We start from the raw sequence: 24133 nt of genomic DNA on the forward strand, positions 1-24133 counted from the left end.
TTGTTGTTATAGCGGCAACAGAAATACATAATTAGAAGTTCGTGATTTTCAAGTTTTTCTTTCTATTTGTGTGTGCTAACGAATAAATTATTTCTATTCTATTCTATTCTATTTGTGAAAATTTCAACTGTCGAGCTATCACGGTTCATGAGCCTGGTGACAGACAGACGGACAGCGGAGTCTTAGTAAAAGGGTCCCGTTTTTACTCTTTGGGTACGGAACCCTAAAAAAGACAATATTTACTTGAGCATCTTTAAAAAAATCTTTTAATTTATAGTCGTTTGTCCATGCATTGTGTGAGTACACAAATACTCATGACCAAACTCTTACCCCCTTATTCAGAAAACTTAGCTACTTGTTACAAGCCTCTGTTTAATTTTGTCTTTCTAACGTACAGTAATGTGACAATGACGGATAGGGACAAACGATTATGGTAACGGTTTGCAAGACTTGACAGACCTTTACGAATAAGAGTTTTAAACAACAAATATAGTATATTACAGAATTAAGGCCTTGTTCTACCAATATTTAAACATAAGACCTCCTCCACCTCGCATAACAACCGTATGTGACATTGGAAAACCAGTTGTAACTTATCCTTTTTATTTACGCGAGGAAACTGTCAGTACATACTATTGAATACATTTTTAAATGCAATATACGATTGCTATGCTTGGTCCGCAGCGCAGCAGTTTGCACATTTGTGTATAAAATTGTACTTTTCATATTTTGTGTCACTACAGTCATAGCAAACGTTGGGGGAATATATAATATTCCGAATTTGAGATTCACGAACTTAGGTCGACGTTGATGACAGATAGATAACCAAATTAAACTTAAACGTCAAATGCCACAAGCGGTCTAAACTCACAGACTGCACAAACAAAATGTCGATTCGCCGTGCGAGCTAAGGTGGGCTACTATACGAGCAAAATACTTTCTTGCACCTCCTATACGAATTCCTTACGGAATTACTATATAGTGAGAGAGACTGGTGCTGGCAATCTATACACAACTTTGGGAAAAAATTAAGTTATTTTTATCAAATATTTTGATGTGTTTTTTTAAGTAGTCGCACTACTATATATAAATTATAAACTGAAATAGATGTCATATATTAAAGAAAAAGTGAGGGAGCCCTCCAGTGGTGACTTTGTCAATATATTTTTGACCTGTATACCTAGTGTGTAAGTAGTTATAGGTACGGCAGATTGGCTGTAGGTCTAGGTAATATATTTCGTGACAGTTTGATCGATGCATGATTTGAAATCCATTATCTTTTGATTATAGTCCGATTTCATAGTTATTTTGAAGTAACTAATGGTTTTCTTAATTTACTCGTTTTAAAATTTATTACAGTAAAATAATAATATCCATTATTGCAAACCTTCCAAGTTAAATATTGATACTTACCAACTTTACTAAGACGTAACGTCAGCGTTACGAATATGATACGTAAAATCATTTGTCTTGAACTAATTTAGCTGTTATAGAGAGTATATTTATGGGTCGTATCGGGAGAAAGCACTCAGCCCTCGTCTAACATAGGTCCCGTCCGTTAGAAAATTGATATTCTAAGCAGCATGAGCTAAGATGGATATTGATATCCGATACTATGGTAAAATGTTTGCTTTGAGAATATGTGACCTACTCGTAGTTGTATCGCTTATCTGAAAAGGTTTTGTTAAGCCTAGAATGAAGTGTAGTGTTAGGTACGTATTAATTAATATACATACATAACCTGATTAATGATTTGTTCCTAATAGACTGTCAAATATTTCTGTAAGCGCAATGTTGAAATAAGTCATGCAACAATACGAGTATTTACGCACAATTATAAAATAGTTATTTACGATACAAGTGTGGAAAAGGGGAAATTCGAAACGAGTGGCGATAAATTAAAACACGACCGCAGGGAGTGTTTTAAATCGACACGAGTTGCGAATTACCTATTCGCACGTGTATCGTACAACGTTTTATAGTACATATGGCCCTTTAAACTTTCGACATATGCACGAAAAGTGCTCTTTTACGCACTAGTGCGAGAAAGTAGCACCATATGTACTGTAAATATATATTTCTCAAACATGCGTCAAAATATTGACTTTATGTTCCTCATATCATCATCATCATCATATATTTAAGACTTAGACTCTTGTCGGTGGAGCGATTTCCATGTATGTCGGTTCTCTGCGTTGACAGCCTGATACGACACGATGTTGAGTTTTTCCTTTACTTGATCTATATACGTTATCCTTGATCTCTCCCTCGATCTCTTTGCCTCAACTCTCCGTTCAATGATGTTTTTGATAAATTCGTCGTGTCGTATCAGGTGTCCAAGCATTTTTCCTCTTCTGTTTTCTATGGTTCTCAACAAACTCCTCTTCTCTCCTACTATATGTACAACTTCTTCATGTCTTCATTTGTTTTCTTCTCCGTCCAACTGACCTTTGCCATTCATCGCCAGCACCACATCTCAAAAGACTTTAGCCTTTCCCTATCACGTTGCCTCATTGTCCACGTTTCGCTTCCGTATAGTGCTATGCTCCAGATGTACATTTTTATGAGCCTCTTGCGTATATTGCCTGATATTCGGGCTTTAAATAGGCACTCTTTTGTGTTAAAAGCTTTTTTAGCCATCGCTATTCTGGTAGTAATATCTTGTGTACATCTGGAGTCATAGTAATTATGCTGCCTAAATATTTAAATTATTTGACTTGTTTTATGGTACTATAATTTAAAATTATCGGGTTATGTCTTTGGTGTTTATTTGAGGTATTTTTCGAACTGTTTTGAAGTTTTAAGTATCTTAGTTTTGTTTATGTAAATTTTTAGGCCAAACTCGTCAAAAACTGTGTTCATTTCATTAAGTAATTCTTCAAGCTGCTTTGATGTAGATGCCAGTGCAGTGATGTCGTCAGTATGTTCCTCATACCTAATAGGCTGCGAAATATCAGGTTGTAGGTGCTTATTAAGTATGTAAAATATGGTTTTTAGGTAATATTTCTGCGCATTTGTTAACTACTTCGCCGGAAATCCCTTATGTCCCTGCCTCTGTTAGTAATGTGCTACTGGTCGTCTTGATATATTTAGCTTGGTGGCTGATTCTCGATAGTAAAAATATAAAAAAACAGCAAGTTGCCAATCTGGTTCTTCAGACTTATTTAAAGCATTTCAAGCCTTTGGCTTTGTTTTTGCAAACGGCACTTGCGGACACGTCTTGACAAGTCCTCGAATCCCTCAAAAAATAAAAATCACATTTCTATCTATCGCAGTGATTTCACAATAAGAATATTGATACCGACAGCTATCGCCTGAGAACCTTTTCAAGTTTCGGCTGCAAACAAGCAATACACGTTTGTTTGGTACTTTATAGATATTGTTGAAGTTGTTTCTATTTCGTTCGGAACGTGTTCTGCGCAGTGAGGCGTAGTTTCGTAGTTTGATGCGGGGCGAGGTGTCTGCAAACTTGGGGATTTATTGTATTTTGGGATGCTCATACATCAATTGGAGGTCGCATACCTACTATTTTTTGTAATCTTTATTTCTTTTGATTTGTCTTGCCACAAGATGGGGATGGTATTAGTGTCCAAAGTATAAATGTAGGATGATTTCAGATATGTCAAAACGATATCAAGGGAAAATGAACGTTGGGATTACTTGGGGTACTTGGGATTCCTTTTCTTCAGTATGTATCAAATGACAGAAATTAACATAATTCTAGTTTTTGTAGATTGATCGTATTGCTTTTATGCAAGCTTTAATATTTGTAAAGTCTGGATTCGTGTTGTAAAAAATACATTTATTTACATACAAGATATATACAGTGGTACTACGTAAACGAAATTAATAACTAGCTTAAATCTAAAATAGGCCCTTGAGGCATTGTACCAAGGATGCTGGCGGCATTTCCCCGCTGTATCGCAATGCTGATACGTTGTGCGAGAAAGCCGCCAGCTCTTCGGTCACCAGTTACGTCAACCAGACGCTTCGCGATTTCTGCAAACAACTTATGCGCGCTGGGACCCCATGGACCTAGAGTTTCAACTCCAAATGGAACGAAATGATACTCTCTACCGAGGCTCTTATATTTATTACGTTTTAAAATTTCGGCGCTTTCCGCCGCTCCGCCCGCTTTTACATTAGTCCGTTGGAGGTGGGACGGTGCCAGTGTGTCTACGCAGGTAGCATCCCACACCAACATCCGTCCCAAGCTCCAAGGAACCAAGGACATCCCATCGGGCCTCTTGCCATCATCTCTGATAATGCCAGTCGGCTCAAGAAGAGCGGGTACATTGATGGTGGCAAGAGACCGACGGATTATGTCATTAAGCGACGCATGTCTTGAAAAACGGCCGGCACTTTTTTGACAAGATAATCCATGGTGTCCCAGTCGGTCCACGTCCGTGCCACAAGAGCATATGTGTGGCGTACACACCGAAACCCCGAGTCGCAAACCAGTCGCCAGTCTAAGGGAGGCCGGATCCAAGAAAGTACCAGTATTAGGCGAAGGATGGGCATGTAGCCAGTAACCCGCTTCCCGGGCTCCGACCGCCAAAAGCCTCGCGCGGTCTGGACCTGTACAGTTGTTTAGGAGAATATTGTAAGTTAAATCACAGTAAACATTATCCCAACTCCTTTGTGAATTTGGGTTGTCTGGAAATTGTTTTCCCGGGCAAGCAATTTTAAAAGCATTTTTGGCGTCCTCAAAGCCCGCAATCTCACAGTTTGTGGGCAAAGCCCTTAAAATATTTCCTATGAGACCAGACGTGCTATGAGTGGACGCCAAAAAGGCTGGGGAAGCCACACTGGAAATTTTGCGAATTCCTAAACCTCCAAACCGAATAGGGAGGGACGCTTGAGACCAGGAAGGCTCACTTAGCTGAATGTTTAGAATAGTCTCTAAACTAATTTTGATCAAATCATCTAAAGGCGACAATAAATTTTGATGTTTCCAAAAAGGACAGCAGCGGAGCACATATGTAAATTTAGGGACAAAAAGACAAAATTTAAGAATCACAAGAGCATAATGAGGGCTAATTTCGAGTAAGCGATTCGTGTGACTTTTGAATTTAGTTATAGAGTTAGAAATATAACCGGGAAAAGATTCTTCGAATATAGGAGATCCCAGGAGGCAAAGAGAATACTTGTCTACTGATTTGATATCAGGAGCCAGATCGTCAAATTTGGGTTGTAAGTCTGCCAAAGAACAAGAAGGTTTTTGAATAAAGAGTTCACATTTGCTGAAATTCAGTTCTAAACCAATATTTTCGAAACTACTCTTAATAAAAGACAAATCAGAGAGCACAGTATTCACGTCGCCTCCTAGAGTTCCGTCATCTAAATACCAGACATTGAATTTTGATTTTAAATTTTTAATAATTGGATTTATAGCCAAACTAAAAATTGCTGGCCCGAGAGGGTCACCCTGCTGACAGCCAACCTCAGAAGATAATTCATGTGACTTGTACATTAATTTAGATGAGTTTGAATAGCAAAAGAAAAGGTAATTGTATAGCTCTGGAATTTTGTCCTTTACTTCTGTCAGCAAAGTGTCCCTACTAACCGAATTAAAAGCATTTTTAACGTCAATTTTGACTACAATTTCGCAATCATTGAGTGAAAGGTAGGTCCTTAGGGCATGGACGGCTGCCTCGCACCCACCTTTCGTGCCGAAACCTAGCTGTATTGGTTCAAAAAGGGACTGCAATTTTGATCTAACGTGTCTAACCGCAATTTTTGATGCCAGACGTCGTAAAGTAGACCCCACAGCAATGGGTCTCACCCCTCCGTCCTTTTTGGTTAGGGCGATCAGGTTTGCACCGTATAGAATAGGGAGGATTTCAGTGTTAATTTTGCCTGAAAACATAAAATTTACTAATTTAGTAAGGGAACTGATAAGCTGCACACCTGCGTCGCCCACGGAATGAGAAATTAGATCCTTCAAATGTTGGGGCGAGATCCCATCCAGGCCGGCCGCCGAACCGTTTTTGAAAGAAAATATGGCGTCAATAACGTCTTTGTCTTCGATTTGGAGGCAGGCCCGGTCAGATGTAGGTGGGGCAAACAAGTGTGGTACTGAAGGAGCTGGGGGATGTTTAGAACGTAAAGCCGAGAGGGTATCAGGAGTATCTGGCGATAGCACGTCATTTGTGAAAAGAAGACGAGCGGCACCTTTAAGATCGCCGTCGCTAATTTTACTTTCAATTAATTTAGTTCTATTGAAAGTGGATGAGGCGCATCCAGAAGGTCGAGAAATGTGTGGAATTGTATTCGAAACGCAATTGTTTTTGATTTTTTGTGTTAAAGAAATTGTCTTATCCTTTTTGGCATGAAGGGTTTTGAATGAAAAAAGGAAAAGATTATGCCAATCATCAATTTGATTATTTTCCACACATTTTATAATTAGGCCTGAAAGGTGATTAGCGACTGTGATCCTGGCGCCGCGCGGAACTCTTTTAACAACGGGCACATTATTTTTAAGTTCGCTAAGGTATGAATGGAAAGGGATGGAATTTGGTTGGTCAGAAAGGGGGGTGGTCAAAAAGGGTTGGTCTAAATTTAAAACGGCATCATTTTGGCTGATACAAAGACGGTGTTTTTTGGAAATATGAATATTGAGGCCTCTCTGCGTTTTAAAAGAGTTGTCGCATTGTACACAATTAAAATTTAGATATGGTGTGCCATCGCCTGATTGAGTTGCGGCATGCATCCACTTACCGTAACAGTATCTACAATAACTAAAGCACAAAAAACTTAAACACAAAATAACAGTATTCACTAAAAATAAAATTTATAGTTCGTAATAGACGTTGACGTCGGCCGTCAGGACGACACGACGTAGCCGTACAAGGCCGCAACGTCTGAAACAAAAAGATATGTTATTATTTGTTCAGTATTGGGCCTGCCCACACTATTGCACAGTAATCTGATGTTTTTAGATAAGATAAAAGCAGTTTCAGGCATCTAGAGCCATGTATAATTTGAAAAATAAGCCAAATATATCACTGTGCAAAGTGACAGACAGAAGGTTGACAGCTTTTTTTTTTTTTTTTTTTGTAAAATAGTTTTTTATAATAAATTACGTGCATTGAAATAATTATAATATGCGCTACTGCAAAAAAACCCATATACCTAATGTCAATTTCATATCTGACCAAGATAGCGCACAGAAAGAAACCTTATTCGTATTGATGTCAATCCCTTTAAGTGCTTTTATTAGCCGGTGGGGGTGATTCCGTGAAACACTTTTGTTTATGACACTTTTAAAAAGATTTTATGTGCCGAGGATCAGAATTTTCATTTGTGGCGTTTACGGTAATGCGTATTGTGTTTTAATAAAAGATGATACTCATGTACAGCAAAAAGTTTGAAAAAAAAAAGATTTTTTTCAATAGTTCTTATAAGTAATTATGTATATTCAAGTTATGCGGTTGGTTTTTTATTAGTTTCATAATTTTACTAATACAAGATAATATAGTTATTTACGATACAAGTGCGAAAATATATAGGAAACGCACATGTATCGTACGTTTTACAGTCATATGGCCCTTTAAATTTTTGACGTAGTTACGTATTGTGCTTATTAATAGCATCTGGTGTCGTAATGTAGCACCAGATGTACTGTAAAACATATAATTGCCCTACCGATGTTGATATCTTTGTTGCCTTTTAATTTATATACTAGTATAAATATATTTCATAGCCTCGTTTGGACATTTACGGGGACTTTAACATCGCCATACGATCTCTAACAAACAGGAATAAAATTAATAGTGATATAAAATTATTAAAAAATATATATTATATACCTATCGGCAATTTATTAATTATATTCTTCTACTCGTCGACTGTAGTAGTGGTTGAATTAAGATTTCGCATACCAAACTGTAATTGGGTACTTTTCATGTATGCGCTCCTAACTCAACTATAATATTCATATCAATACGCTGTAGTCAACAATAATGAATTTGACCAATCACGTGGCGCCGCGGTCCAGTGGAAAATACACCAACGCGCGACTATTTCAGAGTAATACCTATTCATATATTATGCACGCGTTGATGTCTTTTGGATTACTGAGATACTTACCTAATTTTCTTTAATTATTTAGGTTTTATAGTAGAAAAAGTATTAATTGAGATGACTCGTAGAAAAAGTGTTGTATACAATAGTGATTTAATCAAGCTTTTCAATCTCGTACCTTCATTAGGCCACCCAGCAAACTTCGTAGGCTAAACACGGTACTCGACTGAAAGCTCTCTATTATATCACAATTGTATATAACACAATTTTAGAGCATCCATGACCAACCAATCCACCAGGCAATTAAAGCTTTAAAGATATTAGTTAGGTAACGGAAATTTCATACTTTACGAGTATTCTGTAAAAAAGCGCCAAAAAGACAGGTATAATCTTCTTTTCCCCAGCATTAAAGGCCAATATGTTATCTTGATCAACAATGAATAAATCTCTACAGCATTTTCACATTTTCCTCTTATACTTAAGTACGTTTACATTATTCAACGACTCCATAATTTATCTTTTGAAGCAGGACCAATAGTGCGACATAAAATAGTAAAAATTAAATAAAATGGAACTAAAAAAAAACGTACTAAATTGTTGCCATGTTTTTTAAGCATTTTACGCCATAAATGTGACAGTTACATAGAAAGTGGCGCCCTCATTTATTTTCTACTATTTTATGTCGCACTATACCTACTTAACGAGTTCATACATTTTGATATGAATTTTGGACTTGTGCTAGTAATTTCATAATCTAATAAATGACCAAGACATATAAATATGAAACACTGATTTCAACTTTCACAATTTTTATATTATAATTACATCCTATGTTTCGAATACGCAATTGTCTTCGTGGTCTCGAAGAAAGACTGGCTAAAGCTGACATCAACATCTTCTATCTGCGCGAGTAACTCAAATAAAATTTGCATGTAACATTCGTCGCAATTTTCTTTCTCTCTTTACTTTTATTATGTATATATATATGTACCTTCGCTATTTAACTTTTACCCCACCTTGTCTTTCCTATAGAAAATAAAGTGCCAGTTTCCCATATTTCACCTAAATCAGAAGTTTCTTCGTGAACGAATAACTTACATTGTAAAGACTTCCTTTCCTGAATAAAAAGTAAATACGCTATGACCCTTTTCACGTCATATTCGTATAAGAAATTATATTTACTCAATATAAATTCAGGATCTATTTTAATATTCAAGCACGTATATAGTATCGTCAAATGTAAACATAATGAAATGTACACATATAGGCAGTTATTTATTGTTACATTTTTAGGTTGTCGAGATAACATTCTGAAATTCTTAAACAATCTCGTTTAAAGTGTCGCATTCTTTTCATCTCTGAGGTAATCGCATTATATAGATGCTCTTAACCTTTCGTATGCTCCTGTCAAAAAATTGCCATATAAATAGCAATCATGACAACTACATGTTTAAGTTGAATATATAAGGAGCAGATCTGCTCCTAAGCATACGAAAGGTTAAGCTAATGCCTTTGGTTCCGATTTTAAATAACGCTATATCATTGACTTCTAATGACGCTGGTGCCAACACAATGTCGAGTAGCCTACTGTATGTTATCCATTGTAAACTTTGTCTTGGCCATTAATAAAGTGCCCCCTTCCACGCTGCGCTTTTGTTTTTGCGTTAAAAAGGATTATTTTTTGTTTTCTATCGGAAAGTTGGACTTTATGATCTCAGGCTGAAGCTTTCGCTTTACCGCAAAACGAGAGGTTTTAAGATTAATTTGATATAAATTTATAATATTATGAATTACTTTTTTATAGACGTAGATTTCAATAGGCAACTTTATAGAAAAGTAGCACAATAACAATATGTTTAAACTTCTACAAATTAAACGAGTTTGCGGATAGTGCCTATGAAAACAGCTTCGTGTTGAATGATAATTTAAAGAAGTACATTAGTTACAGGTTCAAAAAGCTGATTTAAGCTACCAAGTCTCGCCCAGGATAATTTTATGAGACAATTGTAGGTCAGTGTGACTCAACTCTTCTCTTACTCTCTTCAGCTAAAAGATTGGTTGGAGTTGTATTTTTCTTATAAATACGTTATTCTGTCAATACGTGTCTGACTACATCCTGTGATTGTCTATAATCTACACGGGGCGTATTTAAAAAAAGGTATGTGCATGTGTAATTCCTGAAACTGCACGTATCAATAAGCTACGGTAACCGATTACTATCCGTAAGGCAAATCATACCTAAAAAATCTGCAAATTATAACAAAAACTTTATCTACCTGTATTACCTACTGTTTTCTTATTTTATAGAAACTGCTCGATACTACAGTTCTGAACAAAAAGTGCCTACGACAGATCCCAGCCTTTTCCCGAGCAGCCATGTTCACAGTATGCTGACGAATCCCACAGGGAGTTAACACGCTGTAATATGGTTGTGTAGTTCGAACATGTTATTCTTGTTACTTGCAGGTTCTGTTTTATTCAATATAATATGTGAAACTTTTGCTGTTTTTATAGACCATGCTTGTTTTTTGTAGATAAATCTTATAGTAGAATTATTGATTTACATTTTACAACAGTCTATCCATATAGTAATTTCTTGTAATCAAAAGGTCAACCGGACATATTGTCACCGTTAACATCAGCTAACAGTTCATGCCTAGAACTGTAACGAATAATCCAACTCGGGAACAAATCAAATTAGTTAATGAAATATCCCCTTTGAAATGAGTTGCCGGGTGGTCTAGTGGTCAGGATATTAGCCGCGTAAGCTGAAGACGCGGGTTCGATTCCCGCCTCGGCCACCGGTGAACTTGGTCACTTTTTCTTTAGTGTATGATATCTATTTTAGGTTATAGTAGCTTTTAATATTCAGTCAATCCATAATCTCAATCAGCATCCAACATTTCAGAACAATTATTAGCTTTGACATTTTCCTAAAATTCGTATCCATATTGGCTCGCTGATGAAAACATGACTTATAAATTTTTCCACGTAATTACTAATGTCAAAATAAAATTAATTGCGTAAATACACCATTACCCGTATTAACACCAGTCGTGGTTGCGGCCATTAAATATCCGCATTGTACTATTTCATACGTTTTAGAATTGCCATGCTATTTTAATTTATTGAAGGTTTCTACTTTATATACCTGGCCGGTTGTAAATAAGCATGAAACCATCCTAAAAGACGTTTGTAACTCTAGGAGTAACATATTCCATTAGTGTATTCGGGTGATTTCGAATTACTTTCAAATGTTAATTAAATCCGAATACTGAATTGTACATGATGGAAATATGGATTATTTCAGAAGTGATTCGAAACTATACGATAGTTTGGCGTGGTATGATATGATAGCGTATTTGAGATTATCTGTGACCTAAGTTAATTGAGTCCATTGTGTGACAAAAATTAACCATTAGGAATTTGTTAAAAATGAATGGGTCAATACATTTTATTGTTGTAATTCTATCCCGTAACATAAGAGGTAAATACAATATTATCTATTCAATTTACTGAAGGAATCTATTATGGATAAGTACTACCGTGTACTTACAAGCATAGTCCATAAAAAAACTGGGGACCCATTTTACTCGCTATAATGTCAGATCTACATTAGCGTATAGTTATCGGAAAAGTATAGACCCCTAAACCCCTAAACCCCTTAGTACCAATTTCATACAGATATTCTAACAGACAGAGTGTAGCGAAATATTTCTCTGTTTTGATTGTGAAGTGATGATGTTATGTATATGAAATTATTTTAAAATTCAGATTCATTTATCATTATTGAACGCGTTGAACGCACTTATTATAAGTGAAAAGTTATTGAGATTGAAAACGCAATTAAACCTTAATTATCTTCGTCTGTTCTCACCTTCACGTTATAAATTAATGCCGGATTTCGAGTTCAGCAAATAATTTGGCAAAGTAATTTCCGGGCAAATTGTAAGTTCACAAGGTTCCTTCAAACAAAGCTTTCTATGTATGTTTTTAATAAGCGGTTTTCGATGTTACGACTAAGTTACTGCAGATTGAAATTAAACCGAGAATCCAATCAAAAGTAAGAATATTACTTGGGTATCTTCGATTAGAAAATTTCCTACATATTTTCTAATACCAGATCGCCAACAGAAGTATTTGACATAATAATTAAGTAGTCTCACGTCTCTTTTTTTAGCGTTCCGTATGCAAAAATGGCAAAATGGATTATTTCTAGTTCTGTCATGTCCAGCTGTCTGTATGACCCCTTATACTATATTTTAAATTATCAATTGATCTAATTGCTATTTTATTGTTTTACCAATTTTTTGTATAAATAAAAAGAGATACAAAACGAATAAGTTTTGCAAACAAATATCACAAATGATCTAATTTAACATGTATTAAATCACATTTAGAAACAGGTTCACAGGAGACACAGGTTTCACTGGTCGTGGTCGCGGCTAACTGACGTCCCAGCAAAATGTCAAAACAGAGATTTGTGTGACTAAATCCCCGACCCGTTTCTAAATGTGATTTAATATGTGTTCAAACCGCGAAAGTTTTAAATGTTATAATTTAACATGAGCCTTGATGGCAGCTCCTTAATATCACGGCCACACTAAAGAAGAGACGACTGAGGTGGCTTGGGCATATGTATCGAATGGAACGGACTCGTTTTAAGGATTGTGAAACTACATGGTTACCTTTAACATCTCATGCAACCAATGACAGAAACTGGGTGAAGACCGACCCATGTGGCGTCATGTTATTCATGATGGTCAATCCAAGCACGACGATGCCTGGTTCTCCTTATTAAGAGAGAAACGCATGAGGCGCCACGAGCAGGCCTCCATCCCCCGCCCACCTGGGGGAGCATACTCCCGCTGCATGTGTGAGCGAGGGATCCTCTCTCGTATAGGGCTTTACAGTCACGAACGCAAGTGTCGTAACCGCGATGCTGCTTAAAACATCTGACACAGATGATAAAGCCTGGCCTGATGGCCTTAAATAAAACTGGAGAACCTTTTGCAATATTCCATCTTATATGGCTTTAAGCTTGTTACTATAAAATGTATAAAAGGCTAAAGGACCTATAACTGTCCCTATTCACAGTACATTATATTTTATTCAGTTTTGATAGCAAATCTAATTTAAACTGTTGTTGTGAGACAACACTGCTGTGTGATTGTTGTGTGTGTATTGATAGCAAATATCTTCAAATCTTGCGTGCTACTGTTAAAGGCGATGGTGCAGCTTTTTCCAAACTCTTTGTATGGAACTGTGTAAAGACACTCGTAGCTGGCTTTTTCAGCAGCTTGTTGACCGTGTTCACTGGTGAAGATGCCGCCAGTTGCTCGAAATCCCAGGCTCTTCGATAGTGCAATCCTAAGAAAAAAAGAAATCAGCATTAATATGAAAATTAGGAAAGGAAATTCGCCTACATTTTCAACCGTTTTTTTATCCTTAGTCATGGTTTGCGAGGTGAATACGAGTATTAATAATAACAATATAATAATATGACTTTTACTATAAGCGCAATCCCGAAAACACAAAAAAACTGCTTCATACATTTTGGCTGATCAATGTCGATGTTTTTTTACGTGAGTTCAAGTTTTATGAAACACTTGGTAAAAAAACATTTCTTTCTCTGATTTCTTGAAAATTGTATTTCATGTCGAGAAATTTTTGATTGAGAAACTTTGTTTGTTGTGTCAAAGTTTTGATTTTGACTGCTTTATAGATATAATAAAAATATATTAGAGAATCATTTAATTTCTTTCGTGCCAAGTTGCTCTTAAGATTCTCAATATTTAGAGTTAAAATTTTGTTACAATTCAGTACTTTGAGACTTACTAAAAGCTCGCGAACAAGATCTAATTCGGATCTACCTTTTCGCAAACTAAGCATATATCAGAAAACGTCAATATTGGGTATCTTACGCAATTCAGTAATTCAAATTTTATGCATTGAAACGGCTTTGCCAAAACCAATAGTAATTGAGAATAGTTGAAAGCGAAGTTTGGTACCGGTGCCAAATTGAATCGAACTGCACTATATGTAGGTATAAGAGGAAACCCAGCAAGTTAACAATAATGGAAGCCTGTCATCATTTGGTTAGCTCCTTTCTTATGCTATTGTGGTACGCTCCTTTTGTAGTGTCAACATTAGTTTGAGCAGAAATTTGTAAGGCATAGACTAATTCAATAAACATATAAACCATATTATAAACTAAACTTAAATATACACTAAACTTAAATATAAACTAAATATGTATATATATACTGTAACCCGCCCGAGCTGCTGCCGTCACAAAGGTGCCCATCACGTTATCTGCGTTGCCGCGTAGGATTGCGATGGACAGCCTCTGCATTAGGAATAATCCAGAGGTCAAGCTCCTTTCTTGCAGGCGATGGCCTAGCTCTCTGACAAAAACTTTCCTTCATCGCACCTGCATCCCGAAGTCTCGGCAGCAATTGGAACGAATAAATAGCCAGTCAGCACCAAGTATTTACCTCACCGCGTGTTCAGCAGCGGCTCCTGCCAGCCGCATAGTGCGGCTAAGATCCGAGACGTTTTTGACACACGTAGCATTACAAGATGATATAATATTTTACAATGCATGTGCTCGAAAAGTGCGTTTCCTACGGAGCCATATCATGCGGAAAGTACTACTTTTCCGCACTAGTGCTTTTTGTTTTCAATTTTTTTACATTACATATGGTGCTACTTTCTCGCACTAGTGCGGAAAAGAGCACTTTTCCGCACTAGTGCTTTTTGTTTTCAATTTTTTAATAATTAAACTTATTTGCCATGATATGTTTTTTTATTTACTCGCACAATGCATAGTAAAACATTGTATGATACACGAGCGTAAAGATGATTTCCGACTCGTATTCCTTTATACACTCGCTCGCTTTTCTCGCTCGTGAATAAAATTCCACTCATCGGAAATCATACACTTTCCGCACTTGTTGCATAAATAGCTATTTCGGTTGTTTTAGGATTCCGTACCCAAAGGGTAAAAACGGGACCCTATTACTAAGTCTCCGTTGTCCGTCTGTCCGTCCGTCTGTCTGTCTGTCACCAGGCTGTATCTCATTAACCGTGATAGCTAGAGAGTTGAAATTTTCACAGATAATGTGTTTCTGTTGCCGCTATAACAACAAATACTAAAAAGTACGGAACCCTCGGTGCGCGAGTCCGACTCGCACTTGGCCGGTTTATTTTACATATTTATATGTCCCATGATGCCTTATTCATGACGCGCGTACTCAATTCTCACTTCTATTAAGACTTTTATTATTTTTCAAGAAGACGCTAATACCACTTTCTATATAAATTTACTAGTAGAAAATTTTATAAATGAATAAATAAATAACTAAAAGTGAAAAACAGTGTACTTACCTAAATCACGTTTAGTATAATGCTTGTTAAATTTTAGGTATAAAACGATGAAATATTAATAAGCATTTGCACTCGTTTACGAGTATCATGTAATCAATTACAAAACATGCATAATACGATTAATATTATACAATACAGTTGCATAACTATATTGTACTAGTAGATTGTTAACCAAGGGACGAAAGGCACTCATTTCTGCCGAGGTATTTTGGCGCTCGAATGCAGTGAGAGCGCCAATAGTCCGAGGCAGAAATGATGCCTTTCACCCGAGTTAAACACTCTGCTTTTCATTTCGAATACGAGGAAAGTAAAATGCATGTATTTTTTTTAAAACATGACTAAGTATACATTTTTATAGTATTTCTTGAGGGTACTTTCAATTAACAATTCAGACAAAAGTATCGTTATTTATGGAATGGAGTCAAATATCAAAATGAAAAATTTATTACAAATCCATTTAAACTCAAATTTCAATTGCGTATCGTAAAAAAATTAAAAAAGTCGTACTTCGAACGTAAAATGCTCTAGTGCAGACACGTATCATTTTCTGCGCACCTTTTAGAACAACAATGACCCTCTTTCAGAGCATGAGAAATGAAAAAACAATTACAGTTGAACTTAGTAAGAACACTAAATATTGTATGCTGTTTAGCAAGTATAAATTTAAGTTATACTTTTATTATACTTTTATTCTTTTATTATATCATTCTAAAAATATTGTTTTAAACTTTGTAGCGGTTGTAACTTTTCGTATCTGCAAAGATTTATTGTAGCAGGTATAGATATACCAAATTTTAGATGTACTTAGGTAATACTTAAACATACTATGTTGATGTCAATTGTAACTTCTGCGTAAATGTTACGATGTAAGATCACACCAAGTTCTACACCGTAACGTAAAACATGTAGTAAACTTAGTTGCACAGTGACACTTGTTTACTAAAATGTAGTTTGCAAGTTACGAGTCCCATAAACTACAAGACGAATAAAATGGGAACATTAAAAACAAATTTATGTAAGCTCTATTGTCAAAAACCGCAATCACGTTAGATAATTGTAATACCTTTCAACAATAATTATTAACTAATATTTAAACAATTATCAATTGAACAAACATGTTTTAATGCAACAAATGAACCTATAACCTAATTATAGTCTGTCAATAGTCACCAATTCACCATATTGAATACCGGTGCCGTGAGCTTGTTTCATAAATAGATTTCCGCGCTAACGGATTTCGGTATAACACGATGTGATTAAGACTTACCTTGCCGTGAGTAATTTGGTGGCGATGCCCAATCTCCTGTACTCCGGGGCTACGGAGAGGCCGACGCCCATTAGGTATTCACCAACTCCGTATTTATCATAAATTACAGGCACTTTCATCGCTTCTGCGAACATGCGTAGGGATAATAGGCCTGCTTCGGTTTTTGGCTGTGGAAGGAAATGTAATAATATTAAGTAACTCGTGTTGTTAATCACTAGCAAGCCCAGGCAAATTATTAAATTAAGTATGTTGAATTCGAATACTGTAAGAATTTATCTTACAGTATTCGAATGGTTACTAATATCTACCTAAAATAAATATCTTGAACTTTGTTACAAGTTACCTACTTCAGTCTAATTTTCAATTTTGTTATTGCAAACTGTGAGCTTTAAGTATAATTGTTTAAATGACGTCTTACAAATCTTTTTAATGTTCCTAAATCAAATATTGAAACTATAGCTACAAAAAACATTAATGATAAACTGTTAGCATGTAATATAGATAATATTGTACTTAAGTCCCTAAGGGATTAAACTAGATCGGCCTCGAATAGAAATGGAAGAATAAATGGGAGCGGTTCCAGGGTTAGGGCGAAACGGCGGCGATTGGCGTAAAGCTCAGATGAAATGGGGTAGCGATAGCGGTATGAAACGGATTCGGGCTTATTCTGTTATTATCTTTAATCAATTATTTATTGAAAGTTTGACGAGCGCTGAAATGAAGCTCATAATAACGAAATGATGTTTGGCATTGTGATAATATTATTGACTTTTCCAAGAAATTAAAATCATTTCTACTAATAAGACCATTTTATAATTTGAATGAATATTTTGATAACTTGACATTTTAATTGTAATTAGATTATTTAGATTATTATTTTAAGTTAGTCTAAGATTTTGCATGCCATATTGTGGTATACCATACATTCATGTAACACTTAATAGCTACAATATGTACCTATAACATCCCAATGACATGTAACCGTAACTACTGGGATGTTCAAGCGAAATAAATAAATTGAATTGAATTGAATTAAGGCCTAATTTACATTGTTTGGTACTACACCGTACTACCGTTCCTATTTTTTAATAATGTCAGAAGAATTTATACCTAAGCTCGGTGCTTCTTAGCACCGAGCTTTTAGGCTTTTAGGCTGATCAACATACAAGCTGATTTTAGAATTTTAAATTGAATGCGAATTAGTCGATTTGGAGTCGCTTGCTTTACGTTCCTTAAAGTAATGCACTTACCAAAAATTTGGCAAGGATTTATAATATATGTAGAAGAAAGAAATTTAAAGCCGCTGGCCCGCTTTTCGGTTTTCCATTTTACCCGTTGAATAAAGTTCTGTATGACAATACTATATAAAACAAATGAACCATGGAAACCTTGGCACACTTGGCACGTTTTTTGTTTGTATTGACATACGGTACCTTTATATTTAGGTATCTAAAAGTATCATTTTGTAGGTTTGTACATTTCCGTCAGAAACATAGCAGAGCAAAAACAATGTACGTTACGTACGTATTTCCTTTATTTAAACTTAAAATTCTTAAATGCACATTTTATAATTAAAAAATATCTTCAAATCAACCGGCAAATCAGGTATATTGATTGATAATGATGAATATTGCAATAAAGCCAAATCATTCCACAAGTATCACTGTACAATACTAGCTTAATGCATGTTTTAAATTTGAAAACGTTTCATTTTTGAAATTTCATCTCTCATAAAAATCTGAAAAATCTATATTGTCAAATCATTTTGATTATCACTTCAATTTCAGCAAAGAAAGTAAAAGTTACTGTTACTGTACTGTACTGTTATCATGGAACGTATTTAATTATTTTAATACTATTTATATCGAGTGGGGATTGTAGTTAGTCATGCACAGGCTTCCCTGGCTTTACAGATAAATACTATCAAATTCTAACTTGAAATTAATAATAGTACTCGAGTGCAAATAAAAATAAGAACTGTACTAAAATAATAATCACCGGATTATGATCCACAAACTCTCCCTTGACCTGTGGCAGGCAAAGATTCGCACCAACCAAAGTATGTCCCGATCCATCTCCGTCAGCCAGAAAGCAGGCAAGCGACATCTTCTGCCTAATGATCGATGTCAGCAGCACACGGTACTCCTGCACCGCATCGGGGTCTCTCGCCGTACCTATTCAAAGGTGGACAGTCAATTAATCATCCACGACCCACATTAAATTCGACTCTATTAATAACCCATACAAACCAATTGGATAATTTCCAATCTTAATCAGTCCCGACATTTAAAATGGGCTTGTTATTTGACGTCTGTTTTTAAGGGAGTTTTTATCTTAAGTAACTTTGCTAATGCATGCTCTTGTTTGACAGTTATAAATGTTATAATTTCTTCACAGCTAGAAAACTAATTAAATAAAGTACAGGATGGGCCCGTAATACGAGCACATTTTATAAAAGCAGATTATTAATCCAATTTGAAATTATTACAAGGAAAAAGTATTTGCCCGAAAAATAAGTCATTTTATTTGAGTTGAAAATTGTATTAAATATATTTAATACCTACAAAAATGCCGTCGATAGTTACAGAATAAAATCTAATTAGCTTTCTGTGTTTTATTGCCAAATTAACTAACAAGGCGAGTTTAAGCTAACGAGATATTGTAATTTTGTCAAGATCCATGATTTGTGGTGTAGATCGTAACTTAAAATGAAAATTTTAAATAATTGAGTATTTTATAACGTGGGAAAATCAAAGGGTAACTAGAAATATTTAAACATTTGCTAATGTTACGAACCCCATCCAATATATCTTTGTACGTTGAAAATTAAGTTTTTAACCAATTTGTACCTCAAACTAAATGTAATCGGTGATGTAATATAATTAACGACATGTGATTGAGGCCCGGTTTATTAAACCTAAATTTCTGTTCAAATTTTACATTTGATTACGCGGGAAGTGTACAATAAAGTTATAATTTCTGAAGGTATCCGAGGACGTGCAGAAGGGTAATGGCAGCACATTAGGGCGAACCCAGCGTCGGGATAATTGGGCGGTGGGCGGCGGTCGCCACAGGACATAGACACCGCCGTACAGACTGCGCAATATTACGCTTTTATCAATATTTCCTGTCACAATACATAAAATTAAATATGCCTTTTTAAATAACTACACTATGTGCCGAACCGCTCATTTTAGTAGTAGTAGCAGTGGTAGTAAACTGTGTAGCACCAATAAGCATCGAGAAATATGGTTGTAAAAAGACTTGTCTTTGTGCATTACGGTACCTAATTAAAACAAAATTTTCTCCGTAATTAGTAGGTACCTCAGTGAGCACTGTGGGATCGTTATATAATCTATCTACTAGTAAAGTGGTCTGTGCCACGGAATAAGGCTAATGACTTATTTTCTTGCGTGAGAAAATGTTCACCCACATAAGAAGGCATTCTGTTAATTGCAAAAAGTGTTGAGCCCGCAGCCGCTGAAAGTACTCGGTTAATTAATATTAAGTCTTTTATTAACTGCGATTCAATTACGGAATTTATTGTATTTACATATATTTTATGCATGATACATATATACAGTAGTGGGGTGTTCGAAAAGGAAAAGAAATGCAGGTGTATCTTATGGTATATGGGATATAGCGAGTTAGTATTTTCCTCGCGTTAGTGTGGTGAAAAAAAAAATGTTTTACTCGGTAGCAAAGTTTGTTTTATTCTCGTGCCTTAAAACCCCCGCATCGCAGAAGATCTCACTTTATAAACCACTCGCTATGCTCGTAGTTCAATTTTGGAATCATTTTCTAGCTCGAAAATCTATATTCACGAGGAGTTAAAACAACAACTATGCAATCTTGTAAAACAAATAAATATTTTCCATTAACAGTGAGATAGCTACATATCTTTTTATTACCGTTATTCAAAATTTAAATATTGTAAGGAATATAAATGAGTAATGGGAAAAAAGGATAGCCCTTAAGGCCGTTCCGTGAGCCAGAAGACGAAAAATCTTATATGATCATATTTTTCTAAGAGACGTTGATATTCGTAGACGTGGAAAAAATATATGTAGGTAGTTCTTGATTATATTATCTCTAATAACGCAGCTTCCGATACACGAATTATGACACTTCGCTCGATACAATTAATTCCCAAAGTAATCTCTAACTCGAACTTTTAATACACTATAAACAAAACAAATAATAATAAAAAGCTATCTTAACTTAAATAGTAATTTGACAGCTTTCGAATTTCGATATTGTGAGGCAACGTTTTTAAAATAAATGAAAATCGACAAAATTTGACACTTGGCGCGCATGGTCTTTCCCGTTCTTTCTTACGAAAAAACGCTTAGTGATAGCGGCTAACTGATGGAACGGCCTTAATTGGGTAAACTCTGATTTGGGGTCAGAGCAAACATTCAAAAAGTTACCTACAAAGATTAAGGTGTTACAAAAGTTACTTTGTCGGCCGGAGTTCGGGAAATTATAATAAAAGCAACAGTATAACGTATTTGCTAATAAACATATTGTGTACATGGACCTCGTAATTTATTAAACTTAATTAATACCGGTGATTTATGAAAAAGGTAAGTACTACTCATTACTGTAAAAAAGCAGTCATACCCTAACCCCAATGGATCCTAGTTATCTCAATAAAGAAATTATATTATTATTATTATATCCATTGCTCACAAGTATGAATACACTAAAAAAACCGCCCAAGTGCGAGTCGGACTCGCCCACCGAGGGTTCTGTACTTTTTAGTATTTGTTGTTATAGCGGCAACAGAAATACATCATCTGTGAAAATTGTGTCTAGCTATCACGGTTCATGAGATACAGCCTGGTGACAGACGGACAGATGGACAGACAGACGGACAGCGGAGTCTTAGTAATAGGGTCCCGTTTTTACCCTTTGGGTACGGAACCCTAAAAACACTTGCTTAAATATTCTTATTGATTAACTACAAGTGTTAACTGGTCTCAAACAGCTGTATATATTAAAAGGCAAGTATTTACGGAATACAAGCTGTAAATTGTAGCGAGAGACGGCACAGGGCTCAGCTTACAGGGCACGGAACTGCTGTTACTCTCGTTATGAGTCAGGGCCGTACAGTTAACCTAAATCTAAAAACTAAAAGCTTAAACTAAATCGTTTATAACCCTAAAGTTAAAAGTTAATAAACACTATTGTCCCGGCAATGTTAATTTTATTTCAATTGACTCTACAGAAATTTACAAAAATATGTTTACTTTCCATGCAATTTCAACATAACAATGAAAATTATATTTATACCAAAGGTATTACACAATGTTTTGGATATAGGTACATACCAACATATCCAAATAATAAAAGCTTTTGTTTTGGTCATTGTAATATTTCTAGAGTTTCAGGATTCCTATGATAAATAATATCGTACCTAATTTTATACAATTCATGTAGGCCAAATAGCTGGCTGGGAATTAATAATTACTCAAAACGCTATTTTTGGATCCAATTTGTTTGGCTTATTGTTACTAGCGTAAAAATACTGGCGAGAAACAAAATAACAATCCAATGGAGACTGTTGTTTTAATTTTAGGTAAGTATTTATAATAATTATAATTTGCATATACAGTTTATTATAAGACAAAGTCCTATGCCGCGTCTGTCTATCTGTCTGTCTGTATGTTCGCGATAAACTCAAAAATTACTGAACGGATTTTCATTCGTTTCACTTATCAATATAGTGATTCTTGAGGAAGGTTTAGGTGTATAATTTGTAAAGGTTTTGTGTGAATTGATTGAACTACCCGTGCTAACCCGGGGCGGCTCAAAATGCCAGTATTTAGCAATTTAACAAATGAACCGAATAATTTCTACATTCAAAAGCCGAGTAACAAGTACTACCGCTTTGTATTAACTTAAATTAGATAAGTTAATACAATAGTAGTACATAGTTTGAATGCAATTACGTTCGCTTTACAAAGCGAAATGCATTTTACTAGTAGGTAAATTGCGATGGTATAGCAAAATAAATAACATGTTTGGCAAAATGCACACATCGTGTCATGAAAATGTGACTATACAACCAGTGAATTTCTCTAATGCACTATTCATAACTCACCCGCCGTGCTCCACCAGACATCTTCCTTAATATAATTTCCCAACATGAACTCAACTGCGGTGCTCCACATAGCTTCAGATATATCCTCTACTACGAATTTCATCGTACCACCGTCAACTGTTCGCTCGAAACGGTCCCATACCTTGGGATATTCTCGGGAAGACATTGGCTTAAATTGCTAGATAATGTAAAATGAAGAAACGCTTTTGAGGCTTTAAATTTAAAACGACTTCTGGGACATTGAGTGCACGGAACGGGACTGGATTGTATTCTGTGTGAGCTTGGTTTGTGCTACTTGCGGTTTATAAGTTGCGGTGTATAACTATATTTGTTGTTATAAGGTGGTTCTCAGAAACGGGATGATTTATACTTGCTCATAATATTTTAAGTCCCATTGAGAGAAACTGTAGGTTAGGCACAGACGATTAATTGCGTAGAATTAAGTGATAAGCTAAGATTAACATTCGTAAAAGAGCTTAAAAACTTTCAATAATACCAATATTATAGCTTCCATACTCGTTTGGCTAATAGTTAAAAGCCCGCGATTATGAAAGTAAAACTTCCTCCGCTGGAAGAGATTAAAAAAAAAACATAAATAATAATACAAAATAGTAATCTGCTCGGTGTAACTTTTACATTTTACATAAGTTCAAAGGCTTCGTGGTTGCCGGCTTCGCGCACGCCTCCCAAATGTCGGGAATACTATTTTTTCGTGATAGGTAAACACAACCAAATAATAATAATTCGCCCTTCGTCTAGCTGCTGGGCAATGCCTCCTCTCATGAGCGAGAGGGCTTGAAACATTCAAACTTCATAATTCAAATAATACGCTTACGGTCCGATTTTGATACTTACATTATAAACTAAAAATCGGGAATAGTCGTACTGCTAAAAAACCAAGTAGGTACCTATGTACAAGCTTAGTAGGTACATAATGCTTAAAATGTAAGTAGGTGAATATTGTCTAGTCTGCAAACACATAGCTTAGGTAAGTATATCTTGGTTTTCGTTTGTTTTCGGATAATTATCTCCTTGCCTTTGAACTTTTATCCAAACGGCTTGTACAAGTATAGGTAATGTGCCGCTTTATGTGGGACACGTAATGGTTTTGAATCCCATACATTGGTCAAAATTCGTTCCATCAGACTGTGTGGAATTCTCGCTGGTTGCTCTGTTAAAAATTATCCAACGGGATGTAGCTAATGAGAGTTATTGGATTTTGGGATACATCTGATTCTCCAGTACACAAATGGAGAGGATATATTATATGAGAAAGTTGCATTTTATCCACATGTGTTTCTAAGGAATCAAATGCAAATTTTGTGTAGTTTTTTTTATGCGGGCTG

The 24133-nt window shown here is 35.6% G+C and overlaps 2 protein-coding genes across 3 annotated transcripts in view; one reads left to right on the plus strand and one right to left on the minus strand.

The window, feature by feature from the left end:
* LOC134743020 (uncharacterized) overlaps positions 1–24133 on the plus strand; it is a 73815-nt gene that overhangs the window by 693 nt on the left and 48989 nt on the right. The window lies entirely within an intron of this gene.
* On the minus strand, positions 13146–23086 carry LOC134743019 (uncharacterized). The gene is made up of 4 exons (XM_063676285.1): positions 22788–23086; positions 18680–18855; positions 16682–16848; positions 13146–13395 (listed from the first exon to the last, which is right to left on the minus strand). Exons 1-4 carry the CDS (start codon positions 22951–22953, stop codon positions 13161–13163), a joined length of 744 nt encoding a protein of 247 aa, XP_063532355.1. The 5' UTR covers positions 22954–23086; the 3' UTR covers positions 13146–13160.

This window comes from Cydia strobilella, chromosome 7 (assembly GCF_947568885.1).
Source record: "Cydia strobilella chromosome 7, ilCydStro3.1, whole genome shotgun sequence".
Lineage (NCBI taxonomy): Eukaryota > Metazoa > Arthropoda > Insecta > Lepidoptera > Tortricidae > Cydia > Cydia strobilella.

Coding starts and splice junctions, on each gene's coding strand:
- LOC134743019 (XM_063676285.1), bottom strand. CDS start 22,953: ATGTCTTCCCGAGAATATCCCAAGGTATGGGACCGTTTCGAGCGAACA. Junction 18,856..22,787: donor TGTCTGGTGGAGCACGGCGG/GTGAGTTATGAA, acceptor ACCTTTGAATAG/GTACGGCGAGAGACCCCGAT. Junction 16,849..18,679: donor AGTTTGTGGATCATAATCCG/GTGATTATTATT, acceptor TTCCTTCCACAG/CCAAAAACCGAAGCAGGCCT.